Here is a 25,473-nt window from a genome sequence, read left to right as displayed (position 1 = left end):
CTGAACATCCATAGATATATTTGGCAGAAATAAGGAACATTAAAAAAAAAAAAAAAAAAAAAAAAACAGCAACAAAATGCTAAATATATTGTACAAATTCTGGTTGTTTTGTTTTGTTTTTCCAAGAAATGCAATATAAGAAATAAATTCAAGTCCTACTGTTGTCAATAGATAAAGACCATTATTCTTCAGTGGAACAAAAGTTTTCACTGTAGGACTTTTCTATCAGATATGAGTGATCTCTATTTAAGAGGACAGTGTATCTGGGGGAAGATTTTTACAAGTCATTCTTCATAGCATGTATGTAAGTGATAATTAAATACAGTTATTGTGTGATAAAGACATGGGAGGAAAAAAAAAAAGACGACTTTATTTGATCACATATGGGTTCCACTGCTGCAGAGAAAGGTGATAGCTGGCCTATGGACAGCTGATACCTTCAGGTTTGGGTCTTCTACCTCCAAAGTCTCTGTTTTTATCTGTCTACTTGGAGCTAAACTCGAAAACACTTATGATTCAACTATGGGATGCCATGCTCAGCATCCACAGCTCTCAGGCAGTGGCTGCTTATTACAAATTATATCAGTGCTTGCTGTCAGACCCCAGATCAACATTATCACCAGCAGAGGAGAGATTCCTACATGGCCTTAGCTCCACTTCTGCAACATTGACCTGGGGAAGCAGTATTTCCTGCAGCAGGATAGCATGAGGCCACCAGGTATCTATCACCATTGGTGATAGGTGGATGGTTGGACTGGATGATCTTATAGGTCTTTTCCAACTTTAGTGATTCTGATTCTGTATATTGCAGCACCAGCAATGGGATGGCGACTGGCTGGGAGGAGGCAGCTGTGTTCAGATTCCTTCCAGGCTGAATGCACAAAGTTCCAGCTCTAGGACAGTTTTTTAAATCATTAAGCTTAAATAGAACAATGCACAAAGGAGGCAGGCAGTGGTTTAATGCACACTTGCTGGTATTTTCTATTTTCCAGCAGTAGGATGCCTGTGCTCACCTGGCAGGATGTCAGCTCCCTTCCTCAGCTGCTGATTGCTTTCTTCTGTATATGGCCAAGGCTCCTGACTCAGGGCAATGGATCCCATTTCAGCTATAGCATGTCTAAGCTTTATTCACTGACTTGATGCCCATTTCAGTTGTACAATTAACTAGTTGTAATTATTGCTTCACCAGGGTGTTGTAAAAAACTAAAAACTGGAAGGCACTTAAATATTGGTAATATGTGATCTCATAGGAGAAAAACAAACAAACAAACTTGAACAAAGTTTAAGAAGTTTAAGAGTAAGTTTCTGCCCTTCCAGACAAATGACCTGGAATAAGGACTCCTGCAGCATGTTAGCTTGATGTATTTCCCCTGAAAAATGCCATTTTGCTAAATGCAGAGGTCCCTGATAAAGTCCATGATCAAGCTACCATGAGCCACTCCGAGTCAGCTCCTTCCTAGCATGCTCTGGCCACAGGGACAGGCTGCTTTGCTGCTAGAACAGGCACGTACTGCCCTTGTGTGTTCAGTTGGCTCTAGCTTGTGTATTTAAGATGAACATCTGGTCTATTTTCTTTTTCCATGAGATAGAGGTGGTACCAAGTTCCTGGGATAATTCTGATGATGCAATCAAAAAGTCAGAGTGTTTGGACTGCCTGGTGAGTAGATACAGCCACCACAGTGCTCAATGCAAAGCCCTTAGAAGCTGGTGGAAGGGCTCAGCATTGACCCTGATGGTCATTGCCCTTTTCACCAAACAGGGAATAATAATAGGGTAGTGGTTACAGGCCCTCTGGAAAATGGGAAATATCTGAAGAAAAATGTTTTATATGCTTTGGTACGTGGATGGATACTGCTCTGTGTGTCCCAGCACTTTATAAGAAACTAAATTTGTTTCTGTTCTAGTCTTCTCTTAAGACAAAGAAAACACATGGCAAAGTACAGGGCAAAATTTAGAAAATCTGATGTGATTTCACAGCTAGTGCCAACATAAGCAACATGGAGGTAATTCCCTGTCCAGCCAAGAGAACAGGTTTAAACTTCATTTGTGCCATTTGCTTCTTTCTTTAGTCCTTCTTGTTCCTCTCTCAGAGGTTCCAACTCAGGTCCATCCTGTACGTGTTCTTTGTTCCAGTTATTTCTGCCTTCGTTTTCTGTCCTTACAGGCTTAGTATCCTCTTCTTTTGCCTTTCTTTTCTTCTCTTCCTTGGCAAGCATACGGTAATTATAGTAGTTCATGATGAACAGGAATGTTCCTGCCAGGACCATCACAGCCCCACATTTAATGAACATATATTTATAGTCCCCAAAAGTATCGATAAGTGTTCCTGTAAAAGACATATTAAAAAACAAAACAAAACAAAACAAAACTTAGAGATGAAAGAAGGACTATTGTGTTATCGGTTCCTATCTGTAAAAGGACACCCTTGTGGCTTTAGGATAAAATAAAACATTCTCAGTACTTCTGATCTCTTCCCCAAGCGCTCTGATCCCACAGATACTTCACACGTGCTCCACTTTACAGCCCGTGGGTAGTTAACGTTGATGTAGGTAACACTACCACAAGTTTGTACAATGAAGTGGAATGGGATAGTGGCAGCTTTCTGAAAACTGTGTGTGAGATGGCACCTGGCCACTGGGTCTGGTCTCAGACTGGTGACAAAGACCCATCAGTTTGTTCCACCATGGGTCGTTCTCCAGCATTGGAGGGGACTCAGCTTTTGGTCACAGCTGCCCTTCCTGCGTTTCTACCTGTGACCTGAGGATTAAAGTGCACCATGTGGAACTGGAAAATATTAGTTCCAGGGAAAGCAAAAATGATGCTTTCAGTGTCAGATAATTTCAATGCCAAGACAAATGTGACAGGTTCCTTTGAAAGGTTAATGCCTCTGTTATGGAGTAACAGAGTAATTGAAGGGAGATGGCTTAATTGAAATGTCAGTATTCTCCATTATGTCAAAACGTAATGCAAATCTTATTGGGATTATGATCCTAAGCATTAATTCCCACTTACTGGAGCATCACGGACCATTCGTAACATCCCAGATCCTAATTAAAGAAAGACCCACTCCTAACCTGGCATTCATAGTGCAGATAGACCTCCTTGAAACTGGCCCATCATCCATTAGCTCTCTGACTTTTTGGAATATGTTCTCCTCCTTAAAGTGAGGGATCTTAATTACTTCCTGACTGACCCTTGACGTGAAAAGCTGATGATTAATTATCCCACTGCATAACACTAACAAGGGATTTTGTGGCCACCAAATACATTTCCTGATCACAAAAAGAGTAGCTTTCAACTGTTTTTGGTCACCAGTTCTTCCTGAATCACTCTTAGATGTCTTCATACTGTTTTCAACGCACAGTGCATTTCATTTGGGTGATGAAACATCAACCAAATGTTAATTGCAATTTTTTTTTTTCCTTTTCTGCTAATCAGGATGACCTAGAGGTCTCCTAAATAGGTTTCAATGAGAGTTTTAATGAGTAGAGTATTGGAAAATACAACAGTAGGATACCTACCTCTTTTCCTTTGAGAATAAGATAAAGCCATAAAACACACTGGGAACAATTTACTTAGTTCATTGAAGCAGAACCCTGCAGTAGGTTATTAAAATGCCAAAGAACCAATAAATTTGCTGCTTATTAAAGTAGCAGGGAAAACCCTACAAAACTAATATTACTGATTATTACATAGAACTGCTTTAGCTTCATTAGCAGTCTCTGGTCATTAAGTTATTTTTTCCACACGGAAAACTATGTAGCTCAGAAAATGTTCATTTTTAAATTGTGTTTTCTGTGTTTGTCATTAATTAAATAATGAATCTCTAAGACAGCAAGAGGATACAGCTGCTTTTGTCACACTGGATGAGCTACATGGTAATATGAAAAATTGAAAGGCTCTGCATCGCTCCCCAAACTGTTGACTTCAGCTCCAGTACTACACAGAAAGGAGTAGAGGAGAATTACTGGATGAGACACCTAAGGTTGCCAGCAGAAGAAAGGAGGGTGGGAAGAAGAGAAAAAAAAATATTTTGAATCACTTCTCACAAACTGTGCTGGCGAAAAGTTACATAAAAACCCTTTGGGGGAGCAACTACCCAATGAAAGCAGGAGGAGGAAGGGCACTCACCTCCGATGGGTGGTCCCAGCAATATTGTGCAGCACTCCGCTATGGTGACCAAGCCAACAGCGCTTGTGAAGCGGGAAGCTCCCACGAGGTCCATGAGGGTTTCAAAAAGCATGGCACAAACCATGCCGAAGGCCAAGCCAAAAAAGACAGAGTAAATGACGAGCCCTGTGTAGCCAGAAGCCAGTGGGCACAGAAGATGGCAAGTGCCATTGAAAGCAATGGAGAAGCTGAAGAAGTATTGAATCCGTGGCCTCACCCACTTGCTGTTTGCAATGATGCCAGTGGTCGGCCTGGCAACCATATCCACAATAGCAAGAATTGAAAGGAGGAAAGCAGCTGAATATTCATCAATGCCAATGTGCTTTGCATAGGGTGCCAGAAAAACAATGGGGGCAAAGAAGCCCAGGAACATGAGCACATTTCCAATCAGGTAAATCAAGAACCCTCTGTGCTTAAAGAGGGAAAAATCAAGGTACTTATTGACTTTTTCACAACAGTCCCTTTCTTCCTCCTCTTCTGTTTTGGTCTCCATATGGATGTTAGTGGGACTGTTCATTTCTATGGCATCCTTAGTGACTTCTTCTTTCAGGACCTCCTTCCCTTCCTCAATCGACTGGGTTTTGACTGAGACTTTGTCTGCACTGATGGGTCTGAAGAGAGCTCCAGCAACACAGCAGTGTAATAAAATTGCCCCAAGAATTAAAAAGCTGCCTCTCCAGCCATAATTGTCAAAAAGGAACTGGTTGAGAGGAGCCAAGGTGCAAAGCATGACGGGGCTCCCTGCCATAGCAAGGCCATTGGCGATAGGTCTTCTCTTCAAAAAGTATCTCCCTATGATTATCACTGATGGCTGAAGGTTGAGAGCAAGTCCCAGTCCTGAAAGAAAGAAAAACAATTGAGATATACAAAGAAAGCTTTGAGACCCGTTGTGTCTTCAAATCATTGTTCTAGGCAAATTCACGGAGAACCAGTAGCTCTTCACTATGAAAGTCTGGTGCTAACCACCAAAGCACATCCTTCTCATGCAAACTGCTGCCAGCGCTCCCTCCATGGGTGGTGGGCACCAGACATGCCCAGAAAGGTCACATCAGACTTCCCAGATGCTCCTCGTTCGGTAGCGTGAGCGAGCCGTGTCTGATGCATAAGATTAAGAGGTCTGCAAGTACACAGCAAAACAGCTACTGAGGATACCAATTACACAGGACCGTAGAGTGTTTCTTCTAATTAAAATTTATTTTTACTACATTTAGATATATAAATGATATTATAAATCTGCATTGCTAATCCAGCTTCTCTTGCACAGCTAAAATCTGAAAGAAACACCAAATGCAGTGATGGCCTCACTCTGTGGTTCTATTTAAGAGCACTAGTGAATGTTAATCTGTTCTTTTTACACATTTCTAACATTTGTAGTATTTCCTTAAAATATTAAATTTGCAAAACTCCATCAAAATGACATTTTAAAATTATGCCACATATTTTTCACCCTATCATCTAGGAAAGAATGAGCCACATTGGAACAAAGCAGAAGTGTAATCCTTGAAGTGATTATGCCAGAGAACATGAATCCTGAAAATAGGGTCATGCAGATTTTTTTCTCGTTCATTAGTCTATATAATTAGTTTGTTTAACTCTGCAGTACATAATTAGGCATATTGCTTTACAGAAGAGAATTTAGAAAGGTCAAGGTCCTCAAAATTAATTAAGGAATGCTATCATTAGTCACTGATAGGGTAGAAACCAACTGATGCAGGAGAATTTGACTGATGTTAGCTTAAATTTGAACAGTTTTACAAAATTATGCTTTTTGCTAAGTCTCAGATGTGTATTTTTTAATTACTTGCAAGTTCACAACACCAAAAAGAAATCAAAAACACATCACTGAAACTAGCCTTGATAGGAAACAGATTCTCAATATGAATTTCTGGTTCTGGAGAGCCCATGCATTTGGTAGGTCATTAGGAAATATAGCTTATTCCTAATTTATAAGGGATGGGGTTCATGCCTATAAGGAGGACTGACCCAAAAACTGTGAAGGCAAAAGACAGCATTGTGAGGGAGCACAGCTGGAAGTGCTAAGAAATGGGAATTATTTTCACCCAAGAAGATGCAGCACAGTAGACTAGAATCTGCTTGAAGTCCTTATTCCCAGGCTGGTAGATATGTGCAAATATTGAACCATCTTTTTTGCAGAATCTTTTTTAGATCTATTCCATATCGTGAGGTGAAGGAAAATCAGACTGGATGCCAGCTGCCCACTTAGCCAATAATCAACTTGAATCTTTTATTATATGAACATTAATTTGCCAGTCAGACAAATCTAATTTAATATTACATCATGCTCTTCCCATTAATTAAATTTGGAGAGTTTCAAATTGGCTGACTGGAATTTCAATTTACTTTAACCTTTTGGCTGGCTTTAGGTGGAAATATTTATTTCCATTTTATTCCAGCTTTTTGAAACTATAGTAACTTTGCTATGATTGAAGTTGTTACTCAAATAACCACATTTTCTCCCCAGGAATATGACAGAAAGGTCTATTGATGGTGTTGCATGAACAGAACCAAGCCCGTGCTTCACTGAACATCCTTTCCTAGATTAAATTCATCTTCCCCAGAAGGAAGTAATGGTGCTGCACGAGTGAGATGAGTAGCTATTGATCTTGTTTTTCCTTTATTAGTAAGGGAAGACCCAACCAGGTATTTAAATGCTCAGCCTCAAGAGCTGAAGCAAAGACTCAAGTTTCATATTTCCGTGTACTTCACCCTAGATTCCATTTTATTTGATGATGGCCCTGTTGATAGAGATTAAATTGAAATCAGAACCAGTCCATATTGGCTTGTGTTTAGCTTTGAAATCTGCTTCTGCTACCTCAGTTATGTGCCTGAACATCTACCCAATGTGTCCAGGCTGGCATCCATCCAGACCCACAGCTTGGACGCCCCATTTCTTTGTCTGAGTGCTATTGGGAAACAAGCAATTAGTGAGGAAGAGAACCTGGGTTTTACAGCACGTGCAGGGAAGTGCCTCATGCAGCCCACAGCTGGGACAGAGCTGCTTCAGAGCTGCCTCCATCAGCATTCTGACAGGAGCCTGGCCCCTGCTCTGCATACAAATGGAAGGAGACAAAAAATCAAGCAAGCAAGCAAGATTGCCTTGTCTAATCCCTGTACTGTAAACAGGCACTTCCCGCTCTGCTCCTCTGAAGAGATTTCTATCAATGTGCCACAGGCACAGGACTGAGGTGGAGACCTCCCAGTACCAACTGTCCAGTTGTGCCTGCATCCCTGGGCATTCCGGGAACACAGACCTTGACATCAGCCCAGAAAGGAGGCTGGAAAATGTGTGATGTTTACAGGCTGCTTTTTAGCAAATCACCCCTGCAGAAGGCTCTCTTCTCGTACAGCAACACTGTCTCGTGTGATGAGCAGGCAGCTTCCTAATTGCCCTTGAATGCTTCCATGTTAGGCCTGACCAGCAACAGCACTTCAGGCATAATTAGAGGCATCAAGCACGTTAGCAGGATTACAAACCTCTTCCTCTCTCCGTCAAATTAATATTCCTTCCCCCGCACAACACCATGCCTGGAAATGATGGGTTATTAGCTAAGACCTCATCCATACAGCCACCCTCATATGCAGCACACAGGAGAGAAGGCATCTCCAATGAAAAATGTGCATCTCTCTGAGGAAACATCCCAGCTCTACCAACAAGGATTTAGGGTTTCCACGTGCTCATCCAGCATTAGGTAGCTTGCTAGAGGATGCTGTTTTTTGTTGGGGAATAACACAAGTCCATGTATCACTACATTTTGAGATGGAATCCTACATGAGGGTTTGTTCAGTACTCTGCAGATTTGATAAAGCAATGCGGGTCCATCCCGATTTGCCTTGGTAGCGCCTGGTTTAATTGATTTTGAAGGGTGGAGTCACACTTTTCACGCTCAGAGAGCAGTAACACCTCATGTGTCTGCATTGAGCCAGGGAATGCTGAGGTAAAGCATATACCTTGCAACCTCAAAAGCCAGTTTTGAACTACTGGGCCTATGCATTCTCCTAATAGAGCTTCCAACATGGAGATTCATATTTCACTACAGAAAATTCAAAGGATAACTTTAATAAGAAAATATAATTGTTGTGGGTCTAATGTATATTATTTTCAGATAAAGACTTCCTAACCTGGCACGCAGGCAAATGCAACGTAAACCAAAACAACTCCCTGTAATTTCATTTCATATGTCTCACAGAGGGAAGGTAGCACACAATTCCATCAGAGCATGGGTGCGATCTTCACAGATGCATTTGTACCTGGGAGGGCTTGCCCTGCCCTGGGCAGAGCACAGTCAGCCTGCATTGACTTCAGCAGGAGCTGAGTGGCCCATCCTCACCATTGCCGCTGGCTGACAGCACTCAGCTGCAAAGGAATACATCCCTGCACGCGATGGTCAGCCAGGGACATGGAGCTAAACTGGGAACAGGCTTCGTGCTAAAGCTCAGCTGCTGCAGTCAACAAGCCAAGAGCCCCCTGCCAGCTTTGCACCACCACGTTCCCGTTGCCTTTAGCCCAAAGGAGGATGCCCAAGCCATCAGAAATGAATTTCAAGTGTGAGTCAAAAGGAGATGCTTGCTTCTTACCTGTAATGAAGCCCACGCATATGTAGAGCTGCACGATGCTGGTGCAGAAGGCAGCTGAGACCATCCCAATGCCACACAGCAGGCCTCCGAGGATAACCACAGGTCGGCTGCCATAGCGGTTCACTAAAATGCTGCTAATGGGACCTGGGGAAAGAGAGAAATGAGGTCCTTGAAGTGGGAGTGTCTGACAGAAGGCAGGTAAAACCAGCAGTATCAGTACCCCTGACAGCTTCCAGTGTAACTTCAGGAAGAAAACAGAAAAAGAAAGTTGATGTGCACTGCGTGGGGATGGCAGTGTGTCCCATGCCACACAGAGATGATGACAGTCCCTGCCCCAGGAATGAACAGCTTCATCACAGCAGGCAAACAGCGATACTGGGTGAACACACAACCCCAGCACAGGAGCTCCATGATTTATTAGGATGCTAAACCACACACACAGAGCAGTGGTTCATATTATGAGGCTGATATCATGAACATTGTTGCATTTTTAATGTCTCTACTTAATGCAATTCCGATACTGCTGACCAGGATTGAAGCTTGAGCAGAACAGTTAATTAATTCTTAATAGCAGCCTCTGTCGGCAGAAACAGTTCGGGATGATGGATGAACTGGTTCCAGGGAACCAGTTTGGTCTTGTATTTATTAAAGAAGTGGTTCAGGAAAACATAAAATTATGAAAGAGAGAAATGGCCTAACAAGGACTGCAGATACCAAAAGGAAGCATTTAGATCTGAAGAAGTGAAACAAGACTGTGGCTTTGGGCAGAAGTTCTTGTTTACTGTAGCCCAAGTTAGCAGTAGGACCTGTAGAAATCAGAACTGCATGTGTTGGAAGGACTGTGGAGCTTTCAGGTCACAACTCCTGCTCGAAGCAGAACCTATTTTGCTGACTGGTTATCTAAGAAGAGCACAAAGCTCTCCCCTGGGGCAGCTTCCCTGAAGGCAGTGTCCAACCACACAGCTCCCTGCTCTCCTGAGCAGTCGGGGGGAGGGGGAGGATCTCAGGCAGGCTTTAGTGCAGATCTGGGTGACCTTCAGCTAACAGTCTTCATCTGCTATCATCAGCGTTATCAGCTTTACAGGGAGATAATCAGCCCCATTTGTTTGCCTGCCTGGGTGGAGAGCTGTAGTCTCAAAGGTGCTATCAGCCCAGGCTGGGCTGTGCCCACAGGGAATGATGAAGAGCTTAGGAGCAGCCTTAGTCTCTCTCCTTTGCACCCAGAAACCTTAACTTCAAGGCACCGTGAGTTTGTTTTGCTAAAGCAGCACAGCATATGGGATCACAATCCATGCTTGTGAGCAGCAGCACTTGGGCTCTCTGACCAATTCACCCACATCACACTGGTGCTGAAGACCTCAAAGATACCAACTGTAACCAGGAAGAGGAGAAAGCCAGGAGTAGGGCATCTGCTCTGAACCTTTCCAGACACTGGAGAATCCACAGCAAAGGTCACAACAAGTGCCCAGCCTGCAGGGAAAGCATCTGCCAGACCAACACCTTATGAGACACGGGAGAATCCAACACATGGCCTCAAACAGAAGGGAAACCAAACCTCCCTATGCTGCTCACAGGGCAAAGGTTTCATAACAGTCCTGAGCAGACCTTTTAAATGCACTGAAGCAAATCACGTTCTCCAAATTACTTCCACTTAAGTCATCTGGACCTACAGAAACGTAGAGGCGATTGTCCATAGTCTTTAAAGGAGCAGCCTTTTAGAAGCTGTCCCATCTCTCAGCAGAAACTCCAGCACGCAATATGTCACATAGCTGTGCACACTTCAGCACACAAACCCTGCCAGTGTGGGCACAAATCACAGACATGCACACCTCCACCCTGCCCAGGTGTCTGCAGCGATCATTGTCACCCCAACAGATGCCAACGCACCGCTCCTGCCCTGCAGGACCCACAGCACACTGCTCATAGGGATCAGCCATCAAATGTGAGATCAGACAGCAGCGTTCTGGGGAGTTGAAGAGAACATCAAATAGCTCACGTCAGGGAGAGGAATTAAGAGGAGGGAACAACAAAGCCAGGACCGCAGTGGTGGGAAATGGGAAACAAGATTACTACTTTGCTTGCAGCTATTGCAAAAATTAAAAGTGTGACAGCATCTGGAAACAGAGTGGAATTGAAAAAACAGGACCTGTCATTTACCAGTTTTTCTGCATACATGAAAAGAATAAAGATGCTGTGCATTACCACACACAAACCTACTATGGGAACTTAGATCCCAAGGCACCTTTGCTTGCTCACACTGCCCTAGCATGCAGGAACCATAGGCTCCTGCCCTCAAACCCACCCCACCTGTCTGAGGAACTAACAGGGATTGGGCTGATTTTGTTTCTTAATTGCAGAGCCAGGTGAGGACAGAACAAGAGAAATAGCCAACTAAGTGCCCAGAAAGCTGCCATTTGCCCAGCCTGACCTTGCAGAGGCTTGGCAAATGGAATGCTGTTGGAGTCCCTGATAAGCCATTCTAAGGAGCAAAAGCCATCTTGGCTGCAGAGCATGTCCCCAGGCATGGCACCGTGGGGACCTGAGCAGCATCACCAAGCCAGCATCCTCCCTACAGAATCCCCATCGCAGCAGAGAGCGCATGGCAATTCCTAGTGGGGAAATTGGAGGTAAGATTCAATCATTGCCTTGCACCACACTGTATTAAAAGGACGAAGCTGCTGACACTGGCTGCCAGCGGGGAGAAGGGGTGGCATATCTCACCCAGAGAACTCTTCACACCATATATCCCCTGAAGATGCTGCTGGGACAATTGCACTCCAGGAAGGCTGACATCGTGCGGAGCGCCGTCCCCAGCTCATATAAATCATCCTGGTTTAGTGCCCTTCCTGCACAAAGCCTCTCCTTTCTCATACCTGTGACAGCTTTCCATCGGCTGTCAGCTGGGGCATGGAAGGCTGTGTCAGAGGTTGATCATGGCTGCATGCAGAGCACAGCAGCTCGCCGCTGGGAAAGCACGCAAGCCCCTGCCTCATTTGTTAGCTTGTCCAATTACTTTTCACCTTGAGTTTTGTGTTTGCAGAAGTGAAAAGGACCCTGAAGAGGAGACTGTAAAACCATGAAGAAAATGCAAAGTGCCCCGGGTTCTCCCCATCTCTCCCCCACAAAGTCAGGCCTTTTTGTCATTTCTTCTTCTTGAGCCACTGAACTATGGGCAGGCAGGATGTAAAGCAGATGTGGCACTTAACAAGAAATATCAATCCAGAGTGGCTTAAACTCCTGCAAGTGTGACAGTGCTCAAGAAATAGACACCTGAATTGCTTTTCTATTTTTCTCAGTAAGCCTTATGAATTTTTTATGGCCAGCAAAACTTCTAGTGTTGGTGCAAAACACCAAAGTATTTTTAACGAGCATTCTACTTCAAGTGTTCTTCTCTCCCTTACCTGTGACCACATACGTATTCCTCATTTGTATTTGTAAAGGCTGCTTTGTGATTTAATTTTAACTTTCCTCATCGTCAGTGGAACCTGGCTGGGATGAACTGCTGCTGAAATATTTCTGCACCAGGCTCAGGCAGCCTTTAGTCGAGAAGCCTTTATGCAACGTGGGCTTATCCCAGGTTTCACAACAGTGACCTTCTGACCATGCAAACACCGTACAAATACGGCTACCAGGACCACGTGATGGCCGTGCAGGTGATAAAACAGCAATGCTTCAAAGTGCGCTCTGCGTGGGGCAGAGATGTGGGAGCAGCTGTGTCCCCAGGACTGGGGCTGCAAGCACAGCTCAGCTTTTCCCAGCTTTCTGAAGAGCTGTGGCTGTGCAGACGTTGGTCAGAGCTGCCCAGATGATAGTTTATGTTTTCCAATCTGCTGTGAAAACACAGATAATGTGCAGAGGCTCAGCCGGACAGGACTGGCGGGGGCTATGTGGAGTCACTGGGGACAGAAGGAGGGAGCGTACCCAGCTGGGAGGAAGGGAGGGAAATCATTTATACTAATAAACCAAAGCCTATTATTACACCAGTAGTAAAACAATGGCAGCAGCAGGCCTGCAATTTCCTCAGTAATAATCTCATTCCCTTGGTGGGATAACAGCACTGCCATTGGCCTCATAATTTATCCACCAGGGTACCAGGCCTTTGTAGCAGAGCAGCCTCCTCATTACCCAGGCAATGAAAGAAGTGCCCTGTGTTATTAACAGGCTGCCAGGACACACGAGGGGCTGAGGAGCACGTGCACCCACCAGACACATCCTTGGAAAGCCAACGACCCTACACATACATTTTGCAAGGCAGCATCCTAAGGTTAAAAGAAGAAAAAGAAAAATAACAAAGCAGATAAGATCCAAGCTTGAGAGAAACAAAGCGTCCTCATCCTTATCCAGCAATCTTATCTGATCTGTGCCCTGGCATTTCAATTCCCAGCCCACACTACTGATGCACTGCAGAGCAGCCACAGGCCAAAAGCTCCAAAATCAGGGCTGGAGCCAAGGTCCTTTGTGTCATTTTGTATTTAAGCAATTAAATAACTGCTCCTTCAAGGGGACAGAACGGCAGGTGCCAAACACACAGCTGCTTGTGCTCAGTGCTTCCTTGGGCTGCTGGGTTGGACCCCAGCACATCACAGCTGCTCAACTTCAGAAGGTCTGGATTTCTGGATTTCTTTCACACGACTTTTGTAGCTGAGCTTTTACTTCGGCAGAACCACAGCTTTTTATCCCTTCCATCATGAAGTCCAGCTCCACATCAGCTCCCTACACATGTATTCCTTCAGATTAACTTCCCTTTTTACACCCTACTCTACCTGGGCAAGTTCTCCAAAGTCTTTGTCTATCTACCAGAAGCTCTGCATAATTGGACTGAGAGAGTATGTATGTTGGATAATCAGAATCATTAAGGCTGGAAAAAAACACTAAGATCACCAAGTCCAGCCATCCAGCCATCCCCACCATGTCCACTGACCATGTCCCCCATTGCCACATCTCCACAGTTCTTGAACACCTCCAGGGATGGTGACTGCACCATTTCCCTGGGCAGCCTGTGTCAGTGCCTCAGAAAATTTCAGAAGAAATTTTTCCTAATATCCAATCTGAACCTTTCTTGGTGCAACTTAAGACCATTGCCTCTTGACAAGTTGGCATCAATTTTCTTGCACCCCTTCCTAGAGAAACACACGAACACATCCTGTACTGACCAAGGGAAGAAGCCTTCACACACATTAACTTCACATTTTGGAGTGAATTATTACTTACTCCTGGGCTTAACAACTGCCTGCAAAACATTAACAATTCCCCAACCAAAAGCAAAATCCTTTGCTTTCTTCTAGTTCATATTAATCTCTGTTTTTATTAAGTCTATCACATCTCTGTTACTCCTGCCCAGTGACCTTTCTAGCTCCAATGAAGGACAAAATGATAAAGCTTTGTGACGAAGTTCACAAACACAGAAATATTTCACCCAAACCTATAGTACTATTATTGCTCCTAACCAGAACAGGGCTATTTAAAAAAATAAAAAATATAAGTACATACATGGTGACCTTGCTGGGTTTGAGCACTTTCTGAGAGTCAGGAGAAGAATCCATAGCATCATCCATTATAGAAATCAAATCATCTTTCACCTGCTTTCCTTAACTAAATAATGATGCTGCTACCCCACGTATTGCCTCGATGTGGGAAGATGCTGTGCTTCAATAATGTGGGGAAGCTCCTTCATCCCTGCTGGGACTCTGAGAGATGGCCACAGTGAGCAGAAGGATGGCATGATTCTATGAGCCAGCACTATACAATGGAGCACCTGGGCTTGGTCCCCAGTGTCTGCACGGCCACCACAGGTAACACTGCAGTGTGCCACTTGGGGTTCCCTCTTGCTTCAGCCTATGCAAAACAGCCAGGCAGAACAATGCACATCCAGTTACAAAAAGTGATGGAAAGACCATACTGCAGCCCCTCAAACATAATGCAGAAGGATAAGCCCTTTGCTCTTTAGAATCACAGAACCATACAATCATGAAAGTTGGAAAAGACCTCTAATATCATCTAGTCCAACTGTCACACCCCTACCATCAGTATTTCAGCAGGACACACAGAACACCGTCCAGTTCCACTGGTTGGGGCCCCTCCTGCCCTGGAGCTGTGGCTATTTTCAGGCAACTGAGTTGAGCAGAGAAACATGTGTGAGGTCTTCTGGTAGCAGAGAAAGTTTTGATGAGGTTTAGACCAGACCAGAAGGGAACATATGCAGCTTTGATTAAGTTAAGAACTGCAGAATCAAACTCATTATTAATATAGCTTGACGCCACTGCATGTTGTAAGGTCCTTTCTAAACCTGTCACTGCAATTTATCATGCCAGCAATGTAATAAAATACAGCTATAAAATTTTGGATTAAATGCTCAAGGTCAGCGGATGACTTTCAACTTCCCAATCTCTTGCTTGCTGCTGTAGCTGATGCTCTATTAAGCACTTATAAGCTCTGGGAGAAAGTTTCTTTGGAGAAAAGACTCAGTTGTGGGGCATCTCCAGAATTAAATCTTCAGATGTTTCATTCAATTTCAAAACAATAAATAATAAATAACTAGAGTAATGAATACTGGCTTCGGGATAAGGTTTTCATTTTAGAAAGACTCTGATTTTTGTTGTGTTTGCAAGAAATGGCTCCCTGTGCCTACCTTTGTAAGACAGGCAGGCGATTCCCTAATATCTGTAGAAATTTGGAGATGTACGAACAGCACCCTGAAGATCTGGGGAGTACAACAGCAGGCATAGCAAGGCAAAGATCAGGACTCAACTGTGCTCCATAGACACTAACAGCTAGTGGTAGTGTAAGGCATCACTTCTGCCCACAGTTCTCACCTCCTTAAAGCCTTAGAGAAACCCAGTGCTGCTACAAGAACAATGCTGCTATTTCATGCATAGGTTGCTCTGAAAGTAATGCCCTCTATTTATTCCTATGGAAATTACAGCAGATACAAAGAGCACAAAAGCACTATTTGATAGAGAAGAGCACGGGGCTGCCTGCTTTGCTGCACGCTGATCCATTTTACTGTTTGTTTGTGAGCGATGGAATTGTTTTCTGCAGCCTCACTGTGATTACAAAATGCAAACGCACGCTCTGTCTACAGCAAGGAGTGCCCCCCCAAAACAAGTCCCTGCATCAAAGAGTTTGCCAGGGAAGTGAAGGACTGATTCCTGGGGATGTTTGCAAACAACAGCTGCTATCTGCAGGGCATTGGGACTCCTGGGGTGCACTGCAGCAGGCTGATGGCACAGCATAGAGGACTGAGCAAGCTGCTCTCTTTGTCTGCTACATTTCAAGCGGAGCAGTGGCACCAAGACTTTGCTCTGGGTTGTAACAGGGAGGATCACAATAGGTTCTGAATTGAGCATTGCTTCCGCTTCACTATAAAGCATCATTACTTTCATTAACAACTCTTCCACATTGCATTATAGGGAAGAAAAATACACAATTTTGGTAACAAAAAACATTTCCAGGATTGATTTAATAACCAAGATAAATTCCAGTGATGTTTCCTGCAATCAGAGAGCATACTTTCTGTCTATGTCCAATTGCAGACTTTATTAAAGGCAGACCAAAGCTCTCGCTGAGTTGGGAATGTGCTATCACAATGCTTAAAAAAAAAAAAAAAAAAAAGAGAGAAAGAAAAAGCAAAGTTGTGTACTACTTTGCAACTGATAAGAATGATTGACCCTTGTAATTCTATTGCTGTGATTATAACCCGCCACAAGAAACAAGCAGCTGCTCTCCTCTGTGCTCACCCTTGGCTGAGCCCCCATCATTTTATACTGCCGTAAGTTATCTGACTTCTGGACAGCAAAGCACCACTACCACCTCCAGCTACATACCCTGTACTGGCTGTACTTTGTTTGCATGTCAGAGGCAAGAGAAAAACCCCATCCCAAAGAAACACCCCTTCATTCAACTACGCTCTGCGTGTGGACACGTTTCCCTAAACAACATTGGAAAACGCAATTAGAAAATAAATTTGCTGATAAAGCAGCACAGATAGGAGCTGGTGCTTTCCTTGCGTGCTGCCCTAGAGCGGAGATATCCGACTGATATCTGTCTTACAGCAAACCCAGCAGCTGGGGCAGGCGTACTCACCTGCGCCGTACGTCGTGGCCAGCATGATGGAGGAGACCCACGCGATCTCGCTATAGGACGTGCCAAAGAAATCCTGGATTTCTTTGTAGAAGATGGCTATGCCTTTGGGGAAGGCGTATGCAAAGCCGATAGAAATGAAAGCCCCGAAGACCACCACCCAGCCCCAGCCACCATCCGGGGGGCCGGCGACTGGCCCCGCATCGCTGTGGGGCGGCATTGCCACAGGACGCGAGCGGGCACCTGGTGCTCCTTGGGAAGCCCTGCAAAATAAAAGTGCAGATGGGCAGGGTCAGTGCTGGCGGTGCTCCCCAGGCTGCACTGACAGCACGGCCCCAGTGCAGCTTCCAGCTATTGATTTTTGGTGTGGCGAATATTGCAAATATCAGCTAGGGTTAATAGTGCATCTCTATGGTGTCTTGGGGAGTTGGCCAACACTGGAAATCCCAGTGGATGAAGCTAAGATTCAAAGTGATGTCTCCAGCCTGGAGCAGCCCCTAGTGGGAGCCCCCCAGGGCATCCCCAACCCCGTATGAGACCCCACAGCCCTACGCAGCACCCACCTGCAGGAGCAGCTCTGAGCTCTGGGCGGTGCTGGATGGGATGGGACAGCCTCCTGCACCACACCCCATGCTGAGCCAGCAGACCAAGCCTCCTTTACACATAATGCTGCTTTTTTTTTTTTTTTTTCCTCCTTATCTTTTGTTCCCTACCCCTACAGCACCAAGAACCAGCACCCAACCACCCTTTTGGGGTTAATTAAATCACCCATAGTAATTTAAACAGGAATTATTGTTTCTTCATGTTTCTATCAGCTTTCTTTCCTTCTCCTTACAAAGTTGTGCACTGTTCTCCTGTACTGCTACAACACAACAGTGCTTGGCAGATGGACACCCGATGTTTGGGGGAAATATCAGTGCTGTTTGCTCTTGCTAGAAAGTTGCAGTATTGCTGCCAGGCTCAAGTCTTGCTCAGCCTTGCCTCCTCCTGGCTCAAGTAACAGCCTGATGGGTCTCAGAGGATATTTCTCAGCCCCAATTTTGTGCAAATTCATATGGATTTCATAGAATTGTAGAATTGTCTGAGTTGGAAGAGATCATTAGAGGCCATCTGGTCCAACTCCCCCACAGTGCACAGAGACACCTACAGCTCCATCAGGTGCTCAGAGCCCCATCCAGCCTGATCTTGGGTGTCTCCAGGGATGGGGAATCCACCATCTCTCCAGGCAACCTGAAATAGCCACCTCCATTTGTATACAAACATGAAAACTGGCATGATTTGGGCAGGTTTGTCCTTTGGGCTTCCCCAAGGACACGGGGAGATGGACCCACACAGCATTCCTTCTCATTTTATCACCACAAATTGCTAACTTCTGGCTCAGGTGCAAACATGCCAACCACTAATGAAATAAGGAGGAGATCCCCTCCTCCCTATCCCAGCCTCCCTCCAGCACTACTCACACAGCGTGTGCCACCATAAATCCCACTTTTGTACGCAGGCAATTAAGAAATAATGGAGAAGGGAAAGGAATTGTTGTCTGGCTCTGTCATTTTCCTGGTGCTGTTAAGCTTTAAAAATCCCCTTACAATACATCTGTAAGATGTTTTACACGTATTACAGCCATTCCTTTCTCCCTATAAAATTGAGTAAACTCAAGCAGAGAAGAGTCCTTGACTCCCAAGTGTGGGGCCACAGCACAGTGACCTGGGGAATTTTGTTGTGGTGCAGCCCAGCACTACTTTATGATCTTCAGGCATTCACACAGCCTGCTTTTATGGTGCAGCCCTGCAAACATGAAATCTGCCCTCACAGAGGACAGTGAAACCTCCCCAGTATGAAAAACCCTGCCTGTGGCTGAACAGGAGAACATGGGGATGGGATGGTTTTCTCCAAGCAGGCACAGCTCCAGCTTTGGCCTGGGCTAGGAAATGAAAGAGGTTCCTTCTGCAGAAATGCTAAATTTGGTGCAATTTAATGAATTTCCTTTGCAACAAACACTAGCATGGCATTTTCTGGGTAAATGTCCACAGAAACTGGATGTAAAAACAGAACTGGAGCGGGAAGTCATAGGTAAAGGAGATACTGGAACGGGAACAAATGATTTTGAACAAATGATTTCTAAAAATCCCTGAAAACCATCCCTTTTTGCATTGGTGTTGTTGCTCTGACAAGATGGGCATAAGCAGAATGCGTCCATCTGAGAGAAAGGAGGTGGGTAGTTCTTCCAACACCAAGCCTGCAGCAGAAATCCTGGGCTGGAGAGAGCAAAAAGGGCTTCCTTGCAATGCAGGGAGATGTGGGGCAGGAGCTCAGCCCCAGGGCTGGACTCCGCTCCTGCATCCATGGGGAGCAGCCACTCCCTGCAGGGCAGGTTTGTTAATTTGTTGGCAGGCAGCAACAAAATTGATTAAAATTGCAAAATACTTTTTCCACTGACTCATTTCCCTATCGCAATCCTCCATGTAAATATATGATAGCTATTGTATTCCCAGCACTCAGCTCCAGAGCTGGGGAGAGAAAAGGAGCAAAAGGGAAAGGGGCTGAGAACAAGCCTGGGGCTGAATCTGTTCCCCGTCTACCCAGATTTTCCCCCTCCGCCTATTTTCCACTCTTTGCAGTCCTTGCTGATATTTTAAGTCTTGATTTTTTAAATCAAGTGTCCTTTGCTTGTTGAAGCCTGAAGAGTGACTAGTGTTGGCCACCTGAGTATTTTCCTTATCAAAAAAAAAAAAAAAAAAAGTAAAAAATATGGGCTCTTCTGAGAATGGAAAGCATTTCTTTTCATTTTTCCAGACTGGATGGAGCTTTGAGCAACCTCATCTGGTGGAGGTGTCCCTGCCTGTAGCAGGGGGGTTGGAACTAGATGATCTTAAAGATCCCTTCCAACCCAAACCATTCTACTATTCCATTCTTTGCAGGCCAGTTTGGTAGTTGGAAAGGATGTTACCTGGAGTCTTTTGCTCAAGGTGTTCTATTGCAGTCAGAGGTGGAAGCTACAGCTCTGTAACTCAACAGTACTTTTCTCTCATTGAGCCTTTCAAAGTCAATTAAAGGTTTTAGAAACTGCTAACTCTTCAAGAAAAGAGGAAAAAAACACCAATCTGCCCCTCTGTCTGCTGTGGGAGAGCACCTGGAGAAGTAACTGCATTTCTTTCAGTGCCCGTGATTCCCGTTCTCACAACACGGTTGTGTTTCTCAAAGCTGTATGCTGTCACTTTCTATTTACTAACAAAATGCAGTAGTAGTGAAGACCAATCAATAACAGAGGTTAAAACTGCTCCTCCATTTATGAAAGAGATTATGAGCAGCACTAGTTGCACAACCAAAGGGCTCTCCCTGCTGACACAGACACAACACTGGTACCTTCTACAGCACAGTGTCTTATGAAAGAGATACCTCAGTCCTCCAAAAATACACAAATGCATTTATTTTCATAATAATTCTTTGTTTTCTAAGGGATCAATCCATCCTAATATAGATCATTATTCAGCAAAACCCACCATATACAGAAAGCATCCCCACTAAAGCACTGAATTCCCAGAAAACACAACCTAAGCCCAAAAGTGACACCAATTCTTCTGCCTCTCCCCTTTGCAGGGTTTTAATCAGTAGCCCAAACAGAAACATTTGTGTTGGTAAGAAGATGGCAACAATTAATTTAAATCTAATAACTGGAATGTTTTCACTGGGGAATTAAAGCAAATTATTCCTTTGCTATTGCATCTTTGTCTCATTTACATCTTAATCCCAGTAGGGCTTTGCTCTGATATATCTGGAAAATCTCTGTTATAAGAGAAAAACAACATAGTTGGAGTCCTCAAAGATGCAGAGTTCAGCTATTAACATCAATGGCAGATGTCATAGAATCATTAAGGTTGGAAAAGATCTCTAGGATCACCTAGCCCAACCATAAACCCATCCCCACTATGCCCACTAACCACATCCCTCAGTGCCACATCTACCCTTGTCCAGCCATACCTAGCACAAACGCCATGCTTTTCCTAAATGTCACCAAATGCAGAGCTGAGTGGCATTTCAAATCATGCAGGCAAGAAAAAAAGCTGGGGTGGAAGGTTGTGCTGGAGGTGCTGTCACACACTGATCAATGCAGAGCATGTCACTTATTTGTACTGACAGCAATGGGGACTCCACTGAAGGATGTGGGGTTCAGATCTCCCCACGTCCAGGCTGACAAATGCATACCTCCTTGCTCGAGGTAAGCATGCAGTGAAGAAAGGCCCTTTGGTATTGGGGAAGTAAAATTAGAGCTATGTCCCATCTTTCTCCAGTTTGAATGATTGCAATTGCTCCCAGAAACCTCCCCATAGTGTCCTGAGAGAAGCAACCCATATAACCTCCATAGGAGCAGGCACCCTTGCCTTGCCCCAAAGACAAGACTGCTCCTGCTACCTTCCATACTGCAACATGGAAGCAAGAAAAAAGAATCAACCAAGGGAAGAGGTTATTTGTGCAACGGGCAGTATGGACAGCTGGGTGCTACATCCCTGCAGATCAGCCCCTGTGCACTTAACACGGGGTGATGCAACACAGTGTTACTGTAGGTGAAAGCAGCCAGGCTCCTGCGTCTGCATTTTCCATGTTTCTTTGCTCTTCTGGCTGACCGTTGTCCAGCAGATCGAGCATGATGCTTTAGTATTAACTTTCAAGGTCTTACACAGATTGTTCCGTAGGAGCTTGTTGAACTTTTGACACTGTACATCCATTTCACCCTATGAGATCAAAGAGAGGAGACGCTGGGTCCAGGGCAGTGTTTGCTGAAGCTTGCTGTAATCCTGGGCTTGCAGAGCGACCTTCCCAATAACCCCTCTGTGCCACAAACATGACCTCATGTAAAGCAGCTTCCAAGACATACTCATCACCTGGGTTGTCCACATAGGGCACTGTGACTGTGGTCTTCAGTGCAGTCAAAATTTCAACCAAAAGCAATATCCAATATTGTTTATATTCCCTGTGCATCCCCTGCACAGCCACGATTCCTCTGACAAGGCTTGCTGCTGCTTCCCTTCTCCCTCAGACACAGCCTCACTGGGTACTGCAGAATTGCCCTATATGTGATGCTCATGTGTGAAAGGAAGATCAAACTGAGTAATCAATTACTTGTTCACAGAATCATAGAATCATAGGGGTTGGAAGGGACCTCCAGAGATCAAGTCCAACGCCCATTGTTCAGATATTTGTATTCCAGGATGAAGCTCCTAAGTCTGTTAGTATTACATACGATTCCCTTTTCTATGACTATGCTGCTGCTGTCAGATCTATGGAGGTGTCAACACCTCTTACTGAAAACAAGATCTGAAGAGAGCCAAGATGCAGGTTTGCCATAGCCAACGTTGACTTGAGTGCTGGCAAGGCAATGTGTGAAGGCAAAGTGAGCCTACTAGGAATGTCCTCCTTTTGCCTTCATCCATGACCGAGCGCATCTGAAAGGAACTTTTTTTTTTTTTAAATCACCACACAAAGATATTTCCTAAAGCACACGATATGTGTGCAGCCCATGGACATGATGCACATTCCACTCTCACATTGCTCAATCCAAACAACTCTGCTATGAAGGATGGGCACTAAGAGGATCCCTCCAGCCACAAGTTGTATGTAATAGTCCTTCCCACTGTAATGACCTCATTAGAGCAGAAGACAGGCTTTGGAACGCATGAGTTGCCACAGCCTAGGTGTTAATCTTTCCACATTTCACCCCTGCAACCCAAACTAAAAAGCACCAAGAGCCAAGCAGAGGCTGCACCTCAGGGGCCATCAGTAACCTACAGAAGGTGGCCCCTCTGCTAACCATTAACAGCAAGAGCCATGCCAGCAGTTCAGATAAAAGCAGCAGACTGATACTCGGCATCAGCATGAGGCAAGCATCCCCCTGAGCACAGCCGCTCAATGGCATCGATGTGACTGAGACCCAGGAACACACACTCAGTCAACAATTTAACTGAAGTGATTGGGGGATGCATTTGTCCATTCAGAAGGCTCCTCCAGAGAGCAATTTAAGATTTAATGCCTTAATGATTGACAGCAAGATTGTAGCACTAGAATTAGGGAATATTTAAAAGCATGTTCATATACAAACTCAGGTTTTACACCAGGAATATCTGACCTGAGCCTCACAGAGCGAAGAGGAATTGTCTGGGGCTGCATATAAAATATATTATATAAAATATAATATAGTTAGTATATATAAGTAAGAAATCCTCTTTTTGTGTATATATTTTTAATTAAAATAAAAAGAGGGCAGCAAAACCATAAAGCTAGCAGGTTGGACACATAAGATTTACATGTATGTATGTCATGCCTGCTCATCAACAGAGCTTTAGTTTTCACTTCCCAGTGTCTTCTCTACAATCATGGGTGCCATAAACATTTTTTTGTTTGTTTGTTTTAAAAAGACAGCAAAGAATAGGAACAGAACAAAAGCTATCATACCAAATATGCTGTAGTGACTGTCCAAATTTAAAACTATTTCCCTATGGCCAAGCATAGCAAGATTTCCAATGAAATAACAAGAGCTGATGACATCATACAAGCTGTCAATAATTACTTGGCAGAAGCGTTTTTCTTTCTTTTGCCAATGCACAGAAAAAGCTTTGTTTTAGATCATAACTTTCCAAGGACTTTCTCGAAGAAATACATTCTCCCATCCTGTATGAGGAAAGGTTGAGCTCTTGCTTCACTTACCTCCCCCGTAGGTGGTAGCGCACATGATGGATGTGATCCAGGCAAGCTGGCTGTAGGAGATGCTGAAAACAGTCTGGAGCTCTTTAAAGTAGATGGTGAAAGCTTTGGGGAAAGTGTACGAGAATCCCACAGAGATGGAGGCTCCAAACACCACTGCCCAGCCCCAGCCACCATCAGGGGGCACGTAGCCCAGGTCCGAGGTGAGCGGAGGGGACATGGTGACTGCAGAGCTTGGAGCACAAGCTGAGTCCCAGCGTCCTGCAGGGCAAAGTCAGTCTTACAGAATGTTCATATTGTGCCAGAATTGTACAATCATTTAGACTCACTCTTGAAGCCTTTTCCCAGCTATTCAAAGCTTTATGGCACAAATCTATGACAATCAAAACCACCCTTTCTTCTCTTGCAACCCCAGCCAGCCCTTCCATCTGCGCTTGAAACACACTTCCTCAGAATCCTCCCCCAGCTCCCAGGGTGAGGACAGACCCCACGTAGCACTGCAGCCCAGCTCTCACCTCACTGCTGGCTGCTGTGGGTTTTCCTCTCACAGTCGCTCAGCCTGTCCCTCTGGGAGGGGGGAGATGCCACACTTGTGCTGTTTTTAGGGTAAACGCTCCATTGTGCATTTTTTTAGGCGTGGGTGGAAAGCCTCATGATTTCAGGTTATCCCTGCTTAAAAGAATAAGTCCCATTACGTGAGCAGCAGGCAATCAGCCCCACAGTGCCTCCAGCTCTCCATCCCGTACGATGGGGCTTTCTGGGCTGATTGCTTCCCCAGAGCCAACACACCAACTGCAACCACCCACCTGCAAAGAGGCCAGAGTTTGGGGCAGCAGTTCTGCTCACGCCTGGTGCCTGCCAGGTTAGCAGATTATGCTCAGGAATAAAGCAAATCAAAGAAGGCATTCACCCATTTGCATTCTTCCCATGTTTCTCAACCATTAAAATAAAATAAGGGTAAAAAAAAAAGAAAGAAAGAAAGAAACCCATGTGCCTCTCAGGAGTTAATCCACAAGTCTCCTCCTAAGGTCAAGACATGAAGCTGGAGGGGAGAGGAGCATGTCCTACAGCTGAGGAACTTGTGGATAAAAGGTGGGTTTTTGCCATTCTCTATTGCAAACACAGAAGCAAGAGCAGCTGGTAAGAATGTGCATCAGCAAAGCAAACAGGAAGCAGAATGCAAAGGGATCAGCCGGACATGCTCTGATGAACCTCAGGTTGCTCACTGGGGAGACAAGGACCTTGCAAAAAAAAAAAAAAAAGAAAAGAAAAGAAAAGAAAAGAAAAGGAGAAAAGAAAAGAAAAAGGCTATTCAGGAAAAGTACAGTGTAATTTGCATCTATCCCTGAGCCCATCACCTCTTGCTCAGCACCTCTTACTGACTTAGAAGCATTTGCATAAAGTCAGGGTTGCAAAAGCATCACTGCTGGTGCAGTAAGAGGTATTGCTGGAGAAAGGTGGGCACACATCAGTCCTGGTCTCACCCTCCTCCCTCAGCACTGCAGCCACCAATGGCAGAAGGATGTGTGGTCAGCCCCCCTCCAACAGCATCAGGGGTTGCACACGTGGACTACAAACTTGGCTCCACCAGGAGCCACGAGTGGACTCACTGATTGCTACCCTGAACTCTCACTGGAAGATGAAAGCATGGAGGAATAAGTCCTCAACTAATTGCTCTTCAAATTCCCTTCCTTGTCTGCTTCCTCGCTTGTAAGCACTCTTTAAAAGGTCCAAGTGCTGCTGCACACTTCAGATGGATGTTCTGAGGACCACTGGCAAATGCACACTTAACTGCTCAGCTCTCTTCTAGCATGAAATAAATACCTTAGGGCCTGTCCAAAGCAGGTGAGAAAAACTTAGATGTAACTAGAGGACACATTAGCCCCACATGCCAATATTTACCAAGTCCAGTCCTGAAGAACTCTACCTGCT

At 44.7% G+C, this 25,473-nt stretch overlaps 1 protein-coding gene across 2 annotated transcripts; it reads right to left on the bottom strand.

Annotated features, from left to right (window-relative positions):
• Window positions 1-250: 250 nt before the first annotated feature.
• LOC116239426 (monocarboxylate transporter 2-like) lies at window positions 251-23,839 on the bottom strand. 2 transcript variants are annotated; one of them, XM_031609514.2, is made up of 5 exons: window positions 17,409-17,461; window positions 16,849-17,108; window positions 8,767-8,910; window positions 4,132-5,007; window positions 252-2,326 (listed from the first exon to the last, which is right to left on the bottom strand). In XM_031609514.2, the coding sequence occupies exons 2-5, from the start codon at window positions 17,063-17,065 to the stop codon at window positions 2,034-2,036; spliced, it is 1,530 nt and encodes a 509-aa protein (XP_031465374.1). In that variant the 5' UTR covers window positions 17,066-17,108; window positions 17,409-17,461; the 3' UTR covers window positions 252-2,033. The 2 variants fall into 2 exon arrangements, with proteins under 2 accessions (XP_090004533.1, XP_031465374.1); XM_090148407.1 differs by lacking the exons at window positions 16,849-17,108; window positions 17,409-17,461 and adding an exon at window positions 23,545-23,839 and having other exon boundaries at window positions 251-2,326.
• Window positions 23,840-25,473: the final 1,634 nt, after the last annotated feature.

This window comes from Phasianus colchicus, chromosome 11 (genome assembly GCF_987193195.1).
Source record: "Phasianus colchicus chromosome 11, bPhaCol1.hap1.1, whole genome shotgun sequence".
Lineage (NCBI taxonomy): Eukaryota > Metazoa > Chordata > Aves > Galliformes > Phasianidae > Phasianus > Phasianus colchicus.
The sequence above is the reverse complement of the archived record's forward strand: the minus strand, read 5'-3'. Positions and strand labels throughout refer to the sequence as shown.

Excerpts from the sequence above, each read along its gene's own strand:
- LOC116239426 (XM_090148407.1), bottom strand. The coding sequence starts at position 23,761 with ATGTCCCCTCCGCTCACCTCGGACCTGGGCTACGTGCCCCCTGATGGT. Across the intron at positions 8,911-23,544 it reads CGCTACCACCTACGGGGGAG|GTCCCATTAGCAGCATTTTA; the intron begins GTAAGTGAAGCA and ends CTCTTTCCCCAG. Across the intron at positions 5,008-8,766 it reads ATGCGTGGGCTTCATTACAG|GACTGGGACTTGCTCTCAAC; the intron begins GTAAGAAGCAAG and ends TCTTTCTTTCAG.